The sequence below is a fragment of the Diceros bicornis genome, chromosome 32, assembly GCF_020826845.1.
Source record: "Diceros bicornis minor isolate mBicDic1 chromosome 32, mDicBic1.mat.cur, whole genome shotgun sequence".
NCBI lineage: Eukaryota > Metazoa > Chordata > Mammalia > Perissodactyla > Rhinocerotidae > Diceros > Diceros bicornis.
Window position 1 is genome coordinate 1,328,361 of NC_080771.1, and position 13,344 is coordinate 1,341,704.

At 35.7% G+C, this 13,344-nt stretch overlaps 1 protein-coding gene across 5 annotated transcripts in view; it reads right to left on the reverse strand.

Annotated features, from left to right (window-relative positions):
* Positions 1 to 13,344, reverse strand: part of ITFG1 (integrin alpha FG-GAP repeat containing 1) — a 259,186-nt gene that overhangs the window by 243,279 nt on the left and 2,563 nt on the right. For all 5 annotated transcript variants that reach the window (XR_009216412.1, XM_058527742.1, XM_058527744.1 and 2 more), the window contains exons 3-5: positions 8,270 to 8,415; positions 7,045 to 7,102; positions 5,735 to 5,809 (exon numbers count right to left, since the gene is read on the reverse strand). Coding sequence is in view for 4 of the 5 variants with exons in the window: in XM_058527742.1 (XP_058383725.1) it covers positions 5,735 to 5,809; positions 7,045 to 7,102; positions 8,270 to 8,415 (279 nt within the window). In the remaining variant the exon portion in view is untranslated. The remainder of the gene's footprint in view (positions 1 to 5,734; positions 5,810 to 7,044; positions 7,103 to 8,269; positions 8,416 to 13,344) is intronic.

The following is a 13,344-nucleotide window of genomic DNA, read 5'->3' on the forward strand; positions in this document are numbered from 1 at the left end:
AAATAACATGTTCCTAAGAAAAAGTGGAGATTTCTTTGAGCCATATCCTTACTTCGTCCCAATATCCCTACCTCCACAGGGTGTACAACGGTACTATCACACCTGAGAGATGTGCCTGGCAGCACCGGCTCCTACAGCAGGCAGATAAACAGAAGAGCAGGCAGTTTGAAGAGAAACACAGGCCCCCACAGCTGAACCTACACTTCTGCTCAGGACTACTGTGGAACTCAGGAACTGCAGCTCAGAGCCTAGGCCTCCAGACTTAAAAACCAAGTATTTGTAGGGCATTTTCAACAGCATATACATTTCTAAAAAATGCAATAGGATGCTAATGAAAGAGGACTTAACCTGTATTTTCAGAAATTATAAACTATTTTGCTTCATTTTATCCTAAATGGAAATGGTAATATATACTAATCCTACTCACAGTCTTCTGTATACACAGCTTCTCTAACCATGTTTGTTTTTCTTTTTCCAATTTTTTTTTATGGTGGTAAAATATACATAATATAAAATTTACCATCTTAATCATTTTTAAGTGTATAGTTCAGTGGTATTCTACTCTTGTTTCAAAATGGACTTTTTTCAATACATATGCAAATAGTAACAAAATAAAACAAAATGGTTTCCCCTCAAAGAATGAAACAAAATTTTGATATATGGTAATAGAAATATGCTGAATTCAAGACACTTTTAAATATCATCAATATTCATGATGAAATGTTACTATCAAATTTCTTTGCACAGAAATTATAAAACTATGCTTTTCTCAAAAGAGGATGATTACCTTTCTCAAAGATTACTGAAAAGAATACATATCTAAAAATTTTAAGATTTCACTAAAAGCAAAGTGAGTAAACTTTGAGAATAACATCTTAAATCATTCACTTAGAAACAAACAAAAGTTCACATACATACAGCACTGCCAACCAGAACCTAACACAAAGCAGTATGATAAATCACCAGGGAATTGTGGGTCATTTAACTGACCCCTCAAAAGCTTCTGGTGGGACTCCAGGAAATAAAATTATAGATCCTTAAGTAATGTGGGTGATCAAAATTTGGCCACCCCAAAATATATCTCTTTACCTTAACTATTTTCTCTGATGGACATTCGACCTCCCCCACTAACTGCCTAAAGGAATTTAACTCTGGGTATGGACAGACTGGCAGGGTCCTTGCTAAGCCCATTCTTATCCAAGTTCTGTTTACCAAACATTTACATTTGTAAAGGTATCTCCCTCCATGTACTTTGAAGAGGGGGGGATGGCCTTATCTCTGGAAACTCTTTTCAGTAAGAAATGAGAGGACTTAAATCTACATACCCTTGATTGTTGTGCTTTCCAGTAATCCCCCATACAGCCGTCTCCTCCCCCACCTCCAACATCCTCCTTTGTCTTTAGCTGAAGATAGTATTTAAGATGAGAATCTCAGCCATTTTGTTGAGAAACTCAGTTTCCCTGGTTTCTCCCATGTATACATGTTATTAAACTTGGTATTCTTTTCTCCTGCTAACCTGTCTTTTAATTATTTGGCCAGCCATAAGAACCTTAAAGGAAAGGGCGGAAGGGAATTCTCCCTCTTCCCCAATGAGTAACATGCCACTTGAAATAATCACAGCACATACAATTTTAGTCATCTGCTAAAGCTTTTCACTATTTCTGTGGCTTAATTTTGAAAACGAAAAGGCTTAGGTGAGCAACAATGGGAGAGTAAATGAATTTATCTCCAATAGCAATGTTTCTTTAGGAAAAGAGAAAAGTTAGAAAACTGATGCACTGTTTCTATGGAAGCACCAGTAAAAAACTTATTTCTCAAGTTCTAACAGATTCCTTTAGACAACAATGTTCAAAGCACAAGTGGTGTACAAGGTGAGAAGGGAGGGGTTGCTAGTAGAATTCTAAGAAAATATGAACCATCTCAAAGCCGCCTTTCTTTGTTAAGATTATGAGTACTAATGCTGATTACAAAGGTAAAAGCTGCCTTGATGACTATTTGGTTTTCTTTTGTGTTATAAATTTCATCAAAATTTTCATGTTTTTTCTAAACAATAGATTTAAGTGTTACAATATCATATTTCATTAAGATAGATATCTGCAATATTTTCTGTAATGCAAACAAAATCAGCAGTAAAAATGAAGGGTGATTTAATAAATCAATCATTGGTTATAATGTGAGAAAAGACAGAAGGTTACATGAAAAAACAGATGTATTCCTTCTGGATCAAGAGTAGCTAACTATATTTAAATAGAAGGTATAGTTTTTTCTGGTAATGGAAGAAAAATACCCACCCATGTAACTAAGAGTTAAAAATGAGTGCTTTCAGTGCCATTAATATTACATTCAAAATTTTCATGCAATCACTTATGAAGTAAACAGAGTACGGCAAAGTATTTATCTGTCACATACCTACATTAATATTCTCAAGTATACAACTTGGGCCTGACCCAGAACTGTGTTTGAACTCAGTATATGAGTCATAAAAAATCTGAGCAGACCAATATTACATTTGGCTTTGATTAAAATTACAGGTACAAGTGTTTTCATTTCAATACTAAAAACAATATTCTGAATGCTTATGCAACATCTGTTTCAAACATCCTTTTATAGAAAATGTTCATTAACTATAACCTCATGTCACTGCAAAAGCTGTTCTAACACTTAATAGCTAGGTGTTATTTCTAAGTAATGTGGCGCATTATTATACTCTTTCATGTCATTATAAAGTGAGGTTCAGGCACAAACTGAAGTCTCACCTTTGACCATTTGACACCCTTCAATTATCTCTGGCACCTCAGTAGATTTAGCACCCTTCCTGTTGCCGTCAGATAACCCCCACTGTACCAGTTAAAAGGGATTCTTCTGTCTATTACCATTGCCTGCTTAGACGGACCATCTGCACCTTTACTCCAGCTGAACCAGTCATGCTAGTTTTACTTGTGGGCAATCTCCTATTTCCATGCCTGCACTGGGTAAAATTACACCCATAGGCTTTCCAGCACAATCCTATGAGGCCATTTAGCACTCTATTTAAAGATCATTGCAAATTTCCCATAAAATTAAGGTACTGGCCAAATTTAATTAAATTTAAGACAATCTTGGGTCTGGTAATACCCATAAAGCATAATATTTAAGTTGTAAAAGGTAGGTTAGATTTCTTGATAAATAAGATTGGGTTGCTAATCAGAGGTGACGTGACTAGTCAAAAATGTCAACGCTGATGGCTTTTTCATACGGCATATGTCTGTAACATAAAACTGGTATAGCCTAAATATAATTTTCTTATTTTAGTAACATATTAATGCTTGCTCCCATAAGGAAATATTCAGCTTTCTGTAGTCTAAATGGTGATATTGCTAGTGTGGGGGATCAGAATTGGCCACCCCAAAATGTGTCTCTTTGGTTTGATTACTTTTAAGAACAAAAGACTCTGAAAGAAACTTTGACATTCCCCCTAACTGCCTAAAAGAATGTAAGATAGAAGGCCTGTTCCAGGAAGGAACTAATACCATAAGATAACTATAGTATAACATAACATAGGCATGATAGACAGAAAGGCACCAGCAAGCCTATTTTTATCAAAGTTCTGTCTCTCGGGTCACATTGTCTATAGATAGCCCAGCAAACACTTGTTTATCAAATATTTACATTTCTTTCTTTATGTAAATGGTCTTCCTCTCCTTTGAAGTCCCAAACCACTATCTTCAACATCCTCCTTTGTCTTCAGCTGAAGATGGTATTTAAGGTGGAGGCTTCAGCCAGTCTGGTGAGTTACTCAGTTTTCCTGGGTGTCTCCCCTGAACACGTTATTAAACTTTGTTTTATTTTTTCCTGTTATTCTATCTCATGTCAATTTAATTCTTAGACCAACCAGAAGGACTGGGTAGAGGGTAGAGGAATTGTCATCCTCCGCTACACTAGGCTACAGTCATCCTAACAATGCTATTATTCTTTTCTATCAGTTTTTCTAATTTCTTTCTTTAAAGTGGCATCAGGACATATTTTGGACACAAACTTGTTACTTACAATATGGTTAGCTACTATTGCTTAATTTGTAACTGAAGTTTAAATGAGAAATATCATAAAATACCAAAATAATACTCCAGTATACTTAAGTATACCAAAGTATAACGTATTAAAAATAAAAGTGAACACGTCTTTAGGCAGAATAAATTTCAAAAGCTGGAGTTTTTTAAGAAGAATCAGAGAAAAACATCTAACATAGAATTCAAAACAAGTAAATAAGCTATGACACTATCACATGATATTCTAGTTTTCTTGTAAATTAAGTAGAAAATCCATAAAGATATTAGAAGTTTTACTTTTTGAATTATCAACAATAGTTGTTTCACAAGTTTTAATTTCTAAAGGTCAAACTACATCATATTCAAGATATTCCAAGTATTTCTTTGACTAAAATGGAGGTTAACACGAAATCAACCAGGCCACAAGTCACCATCACATTCCCAATCACAAGACTGCCTTTGAGGACAGGAAAGGAAAGGACAGGGTTTCTGGAGTCCCGAAAATGAGCAGGCTTGCCCTTGCAGGAGTGGCCTGTGCGCTTCCTGAGCCCACCCACACTCAGGTCCCCCTAGAAACCACCACAAAGGCCAGGTAGGATCTCCACCCACTTGGTCTCTAAAGCAGGGGCCTCCTCCAGATATCGTTCCAAGTTTGGGGAAAAAACAGGTTTCTTACTTAAGATTCACAATAAGTCTTTCAGAGGTCACCATGACTAGCATCAAAACACCCATATTCTTTATTGAAAACCTTCAGAAAAAGTAATAGGAAATGTGACAGTTTCTCCACCGAATACCTTAATTTTGACAATTTACTCATCTGTGTGCCTGTGAATCACATTTCAAAAACGAATCATACAAGTACGCTACTTCTCCAAAAAACAGAAGGAAAATTCACTAGATTTTCAAGTATCTGGGGAAGACAGACTGATGAAGGTGGTTCTCTATACTTGCTAGAAAGTCAAAAAAGTCCATAAATGTGTTCTGTACTCTTGAACTAAATTTTTGCCTTATCATACAGAGAAAATTAACCAAGTTGAAGGTATCTCACGAAAAGTATCTTGCTATCAAGAATTCTTGTGTTAAGAGGACAGTTCTATTTAAATGTAGAGGAATTATAATGGAGCTCTTTGAATTCAAGATTCCGGGTAGTTTTTCCTAAGAATGGCAAGCTTGGATAATAAGAGAGTCCTAGCACATACTGGTCAAGGATAAAGTATACACGGGAAAGTTTCCAGAGCTTAGAGAAGGAGTGTTTACATTTTCAGGCAATTAGCGATTGCTCACTGAACAAATAAAGGAAAGAAGGAACAAGGCTTATCAATAGAACTGTGGGAGCTAACATAACTAAGGTGGAAAATCTATCCAAGACTCAGCTATTCATCCTATTTAAATTAAATCGTTCCATTTCTAAAAACATCTAATGAAAATACTAATATTTAAATGGGGACCTGTAAAGTTTGTATCTCTAATTTCCAGAGGGATAAAGGGATTAAATTTGCTCTACATGGAAAGCAGTTATAGATCAAATCCAACTATCTGAGAAAGCTTATATGTCAATCAAATGTCCTTTTAAAAATCTTTAACAACAAAGATTTCCAAGGAGCTGGGTTTTTTTCCGAATGGTTAAAGCAGTCAGTTCACATAGACACATAGTCCTTGCACCAGCAATATGTACAATTAATTACACAGTTATAATCATATTTACTCACCCTCCTAATAGTATCTGTGGCTGGTCGGATTCATTTGTGACACCAAATACATCAGGAATTAAATCACCATTGAAGCTGAAAAGAAAACATTAAAAACATTAAGCAGCTATTTTATTAAATTCTCCTTTCTAACTTAGCTTTAAAAGAAAAATAACTTTTGGGAGGTGTCATAGACATTATAATGCTCACCAAACCTGTTGTAGTCAAATGTCACCAGAAGTGACATGTGTCACTTCTAGGCCAAAGTGTTTAATTTTTGTTACTGGACCCTCCAGCCCTCTTAAATCTTGCCATGGTAACGCGAAGAGTATGTGTTTCAGATGGTCCTGCTCCACAGATGATGGGGCCTCTAACAGCCTGACTCTCTGAGTGATGGCACAGAGCAGAGCCTATCACTGACCACCGGCACTGGACATGTGGTGTAAGCAAGAAATAAACTTTTGTTGTGGGATTTTGGGGTTGTCTATAATCTCTGCATACCCTAGCCCACCCCTGAGTAATAAGAAGACAGTACTTATTTCAGAATCATAACCCAACTTGTTTAGTTAAATGTGCTTAGAAAAACAACCCACAAAAATAATCCCTAGCTGGTATAAAAAGTCACATTTGAATTTGAATATTGTAACAACAATGAAAAAAAAACCCAACTATGAAAGAAATCAAGCTGAACGCCTTGAAGAAGATTAATCCATGGATTTATAGTTTAGACTTCTAATGGCCATTGACGTAGTGAAGTATGACTATGATTTTCGTAACTATATGAAAGGCAGCACTGGAAGTTAAGAATGTGGCTGTACATTGCTTTAGTCTCAAAAATGATCTCTACCTCATTACCAAAAATCCTGAGAGAAATTTGGATTAAATTTATCCTGGTACATGAGTCTATTTTGAGGAAATAAATGATAACACTAAGGAAGAGTTGTAAAAAAAAAAACACAGAAGCTTCTCCTTAATGTAGAAACCTTTCTAAATCTCTGGAGGAAACCCTGTACCCTTCACATCTGTTAATCAAGTACTAATAGTTTTACCCAAAAAGAGTTATCTTAATTCTCTGAGTAATAACATGGCTGGAATCAAACAGACCCATAATGGACACATTCAAAGCTACTGAAACAAAACAAAAACAAATCGCTTTCTCTTTCCAAAATACTGAATTTCAGTTTTCTCTATCCTCCATCAAGGCAAATATCAAATAATCAAGAGTATGAGTTTTAAAGGGAGAATGAATTTACTGTCTTAGTAAAGTAGTTTCTTATGTGAAAGATTTTGTAAGTTTAAAATCATTCAAATGGAAGTAAGCACATACTTACTCCATAATTAGTGGTTCATCTTGAAAAGTCCTATTGAGTATGGTCATATTGTTAGGATCTGTAAAGAAAAAAATACACAAATTAGCAGGCATTTTATATTATTTTTTAAATCAACACTTAGGGAAAAATATTCCTTTATTCTTTTCAAGATTCCTTTCTAATTAATTCCAACTATTACCATCAATGAGATACTATAAATCTAACTTAAATGGACATCAAGTTTGTAAAGATAATATATTGGGAGAGCTCACTCTACAGTGAAGACTAGCATTACGATAACTTCCTTTTGAATCGTCAATCTAAAAATCACTTAGGTGAGTTTTCTTTATATTCAATTTAGCACTAAAGCAGTTGACAATTAAGGTTTTGGTGTACAGAAGCCAATACACAGAAACCTACTTGACTCTAAAATGTCTATGCACCCTCCCAACCCCCCACCCCATTCTGGCCTTGAAATCTGGCTCCATGAACAAAGTTGTCTATTTAGGTACAATTATTATGCTTCTCAGATAAGACATGAAGGTTTGTGAGTGGATATGGTAGACTGACTCTCAACCTCCACTCTAACGTTTTTGTGCTTTCCTGTACTGGGGAGACTAGAAACCAAAAATAGCATTTCTCAGATATCTTTCCATCTGAGATTCTGAATAAAATGTAAGCCTTCCAATCAGCAACACTGTGAGTTTTAGAACGCCAGAGAGAGTGAAGGCTGTGCTTCTGCCACTTCTATTTCAATGTCTGATTGCTGAATTTGTGAGCATCAAGAGGCAGGGTGCAGGGCCTCCATTTTGCAGTGAGAATCACAGCAGCCACAGTGTCATTCTAGCAGTTGTTGCACAACTGGCCATTTTCTGATAATAAAAAGGCAGTGGCTTCCTTGAAGGCTATGGGGATCATTCCTGAAGGTTCAACCTAGAGTCTTTTCTTCGGCCATCACAATAATTCTGCAAGCCATAAAAATCCTTTAATAAATCTCTCTCTCCCTTAACCTAGCAAGAGTGGATTTGGATCTCTGGAACTGACCCAAGACCAGTTCTGGGTTGAAAAGTAAAACTCAGAAAATGAACTTTTAAAGAAGTTTGTACAGACAATTACTGATACTCAAAAATTGCATTTTTGAATTGATTTCAGAAGAATATTTTTGTTACATTTACCTAAGAATACCCAGCATGTTTTTCCTTTAATATCCAAAGATGAATATTAAAAATTCTTAAAATAAATTCACCTAATGTTTGGTTTCGTCCCCAGAAGATAACAGCTCCTAATTTATTCTTCTCATGATTTTGGGGAAAATATGTCAGAAGGACATCCATTTGTGAATCTCCGTCATAATCCCCTGGGACTACACTTGTTATCAGTGCACTGTGAGTCCTAGAAGAAACAAGCATTTTAAGATACCCAGTCACGCTATGATGAAAAAGGATGCCTCTATATCTGTACTATACAAAAATATTTTCAATGTAGAATTTAAAATTTCACAGAACCGATTAATTTCATTTTCTTCTTTAATAGCCTATCATTCTTTATGTATGTAGGCTTCTTTGGTCTACAAAAGAACTCAGGATGAATGCCGAGGAGTCTTAAGAAACAAGAAAAATCTCAACTATACATCAAGAGAAAGCTGAGTTTTACGTTCAAGCATTGGCTCATACTGCCCTTTTACTTAGCCCTTTTGTCAAGGGTACCAGGACATTGGGATAGCATTTATAACAAATGGAGGCTCATAACCAACCACCAAAGCAGCAAGGAGTCTCACTGTCATTTTAAGTTAAATGATGTTTATACAATATTTAATTTTGGATTTTAATGCAGATTCGAAAATTACAGTGGAAACTAAACATTTTATTTCTGGAAGCTGCTCAAGATTCACAATGGAAACTAAGTTCTTTTTACCAAACCTGGCAATATACTATCAAATCATACATAACAAATATTGCTTTTTTGTTTTTGGTGAGGCAGATTGGCCCTGAGCTAACATCCGTTGCCAATCTTCCTCTTTTTCCTGAGGAAGATTAGCCCTAAGCTAACATCTGTACCCATCTTCCTCTATTTTATATGTGGGATGCTGCCACATCATGGCTTGACGAGCAGTGCGTAGGTCTACGCCTGGGGTTTGAACCTGTGAACCTCGGGCCGCTGAAGCTGAGTGCACGAACTTAACCACTATTGCACTGGGCCAACCCTCCAAATTTTACGTTTTTAACAATAAAACAATCCTAAAATTATGAACTTTGAAAACTTAACAAAAAACATCCTAAAGTCTTGTCATAATGTTGTCTGAGTGATCCAACCAAAAAATAGGCCTTAAATTCCATTTATATTTAATTCTGCTTAGAGCAAATATCAACACAGCAAGTTTCCACATAGACTATAGATAATTATTTCCTAAATGGAATTGAGAATATAAATATGTGTGTATATATGTATATGTTTTATTTCAAATGAAAATGAAGAAAATACTGAAAAGGTTAATAGTGAAGAAAAACAATAATAATAGCTTTATTATAATGCATCTACTTACTATGTCCCAGATATTACATCAAGTGCTTAATAGCTATTATCTGATAATTTAATCTTCATCACCTGAAATAGATATTGTTATTCTCATTGAACAGACTAGGAAACTGAGGTTTGGAGTGATTAAGTAGCTTCTTGTGTTAAACAGCTAGTTAAATGGAATAGCTAGAATTCAAATTCAGTAGTGTCGGCCACTAAAACTGATCCTCATAACAATAAAATATTTTTAGTAATGTCAGTTTCTTCAAAGAATTCCAACAGTACTTTAACCTTTCCATGAAAAATACTTGGTCTTTAAAAATGATGATATAGCAATCACACAGACTACTATGTAGCAAGCTATACTTAATGTGCTTGCCTCTGCATGTGTACGTGTACATGTATGGATGTACAGTAATACAAACTGTACGTACTTGGCAGTAATACTTGTCCAAAAACATTCATGATTTGGGGGCAGAAAGTACCCTGAAATTGATAGGAATTTATTACAAAGGATTAGATAGGAACTTAATCTGACCAGGTTTTATTCCCACAATTGCCCAGCTTCTTTACGGTTGTAAAAATAGGAAGTAGAACATTTAAAAATATCAGATTGACACATGCATTTATCTCTTCTTTCAAAGAAGCCACTAAAATGATATAGAATGAATTCAAAAAAAGGAGTATAACCCTCAAAGACACAAAGATATGAAAGGAGATAGCAGATGGAGGGATGCTAATTGACTTAGCAGGGCAAGGAAACCATAAGCTAAAGTGCTAGAAGACAAAGGCTCAAGAAGGAAAGCTTTTTGCCCTGAAGAACCCCGGAAAGGCTCAGAAGTTGCTCCTCAGAAACAGTGGAAGGCAAGAGTGAGGCACAAGGCTGAAAACGGGTTTAATTTAAGTCTGTATTGTGAGTGATGGTCCCTTCTCCCTCTTGCTTAGCAAGGCAAGAACTGAGAAGTTTACTTCTGAGTAATTTCAGGCATTAGAGATTTAAGTTACAGCAGAGGGTAAGGTTTTGGCCTTAAGCTAAAAACAAGGAGTTAATGGAAAGTCTGCACAAGAAACAGTTTGACCCTTGCCACTAGCTCTACCCTATTCCTAGGATGCCAGTCAGCCAGGAACACACCCACAGGGCAAGAGACAGGAGACAGGTCCCACCATGCAAAGAGTTTCCAATTAGCTCTTTAGTATCTTACTCAAATGTTAAATATGAATAGACATCTGCATTTTGAAGAAAACTATGAATACTAAAGAGTGCTAAAACAAATAGCAATAAATTACTGAAGAAAACAGAGATTATAGAAGGAACAGAAAAAAACTTCAAAATTACACTTGAAGATGTAAAAAAGTATGTCCATAAAAAAAAAAAAAAGAACCTCATGCAAAGAGAAAAGAACAGTAAGAGAACAAAGGAAACTTTCTGGAGATAAAAAATATGACAGCTAACATAAAAAATCCAATAGAAAACTTAAGATAAAATTGAGAAAACCTCCCAGAAAGGAAAACAAAACCAAACGACAAAAACATAAATAAAATAAAGAAATGAAGAATGGACCCAGGCAGTCCAATAACCAACTGATAGGAATTACTGAAAGAGAGTAAAAAAAGTTTCAAAGAAATAATATAAGAACATTTTAAAAAGCACCCAAGGATAGAAGCCTCCAGCTTGAAGGGGCCCACCTAATGCCCACTGTAATAAATGAAAAATAATCTACACCAAGACAGATTATCATGGAATTTCAGAGCAAAAGAGATAAACAAGATACTCTAATAGCGTCCAAAATTAAAAAAAAAAACAAGTCACATTTGAAGGATTAGGAGAAAGAAAGGCATTGGATTTTAAAACAGCAACCCATGAAGCTAGAAGACTACAGGCCAACCAAAATATTAAGGGTGAGTGGAAAAAGCTTTTGGACATGGAGGGACATACAGTGCATCCTTTCTCAGGAATTTACTGAAGGATGCACTCCAGTGAAGTAAATGAAGAAGTGAAGAACAGAATGGCACAGGACCCAAGACACAGGGATCAAAGAACAGCAAAGGGCAAGCCCCCAAATAGTAACTCTGCAGAAGGCCTAGAGAATGAATCCAGATTGGGTAGGAATGCAGAGGACTTAACGGGGAAAATAAAAATGCACAACAGCTATATGGCAGATATGATGGAACATCTGCAAAGAAGTTAAGGATAGTACACAGAAAACTAGGCAGTTTATTTTTCAAAAAGCAATCATTTACTCCAGAAGGGAAAAACTGTACAGAAATGAAATACTGTATACTGCTTGGTTCTGAAGTACACAGAATCTACATGGTCAAAATGTAAGCAATGATTACTGATTCAACTAAAAAATATGACATAACGGGTCAGCCCCGTGGCTTAGCGGTTAAGTGTGCGCGCTCCGCCGCTGGCGGCCCGGGTTCGGATCCCGGGTGCGCACCGACGCACCACTTCTCTGGCCACACTGAGGCCGCGTCCCACATACAGCAACTAGAAGGATGTGCAGCTATGACATGCAACTATCTACTGGGGCTTTGGGGGGAAAAATAAATAAATAAAAAAATTATTAAAAAAAAAAAATGACATAACTAAATCAAGATGATCGAGCTAATTTAAAGATGCTAAATCCTTATTTATGCCAAAAAAATTCAAGAGATGAAGATGATAACTAAGAAATTACAGTATAAAAACTTATTTTAAAATATGGAAATAAACACCAGAAGAAACAGCTAAAAGTTTTAAAAGCGGTTGCATCTGAAAGAGGAACAGGGAAGTGAGGGGAGAGAAAGGTGAAGAATAGTTATTTTCACTTTGAAAAATATTCTAAATAAATAAAATAAAAGCAATAGTTTCTAAAATTTAAGTGTATAAAACAACATTGCATTAATCAAAGAAAATGAAATTAATCAGGTTTTATTTTTTTAACTTAGTGGAACCCAAGTCCTTTATATCCCATAAATTTCCTTAACTTTTAATCTTCCAAGAAAACTCACTTCTAGGCAGTTCATTTCTTGTATATAATATTTATCAACTTCTGCTCCCTCTCTACTCCAAGCACGCCGACATTCAGTACCCAGCAACATACCTCAAGAGGGATAAGTTCCTGTGTATCCATTTATAACTTTCCTCTCAATGTTCTAACTCAAGGCCAATTTTTTTTTTACATATGCCTGAATTTAAATTAAATATCGTAGAATCTGAGCACTCATTACCTCACTGGGGACTTCAAAAATTTTTTAAACGGTTTCCTAAGTAATCTCTGATCTTTCTACATACCAATTCATCCTCCACATGGTTAACAAGTAAACCAACTTAAAATACCATTTTCATCATCTCTTTTTTAAACAAGACCCTGTAAGATTCCCTACTTCTCATGGGATTGAGTTTAAACTCTTTCTGATATTTACAAAGGTTCCTAGTTGGTGCTGATCTCATCTTCTTAGACCATAACTCTCCAAAGTGTACCCCCCACTTGTGTCTGGCAAATCTTTCTGCCTCCTCTTCACAACATACTGTTTTTACTGCCATCTCTTGTTAATGCTGTATCCCAAACTTGAAAGCCCTCATCTAAATTTCACTTATCTTAAGGTCAAGCTCAAGTTCCATGACTTTCTAAAAGCTGCCACTTTAGTCTGCACTGAGTCATCTCTTCTTCCTCGAACCAGAGAGCAATCAATACTTGCTTCTTGCAGGTTCAAAACTGTACTGCTCACTATTGATGGGGATCACTGTGTTTAATGCAATGCCAGTCATGTACAAGAAAAAGAAGAACTATTATTTGAACATTTAAAAAACTCAGCTTG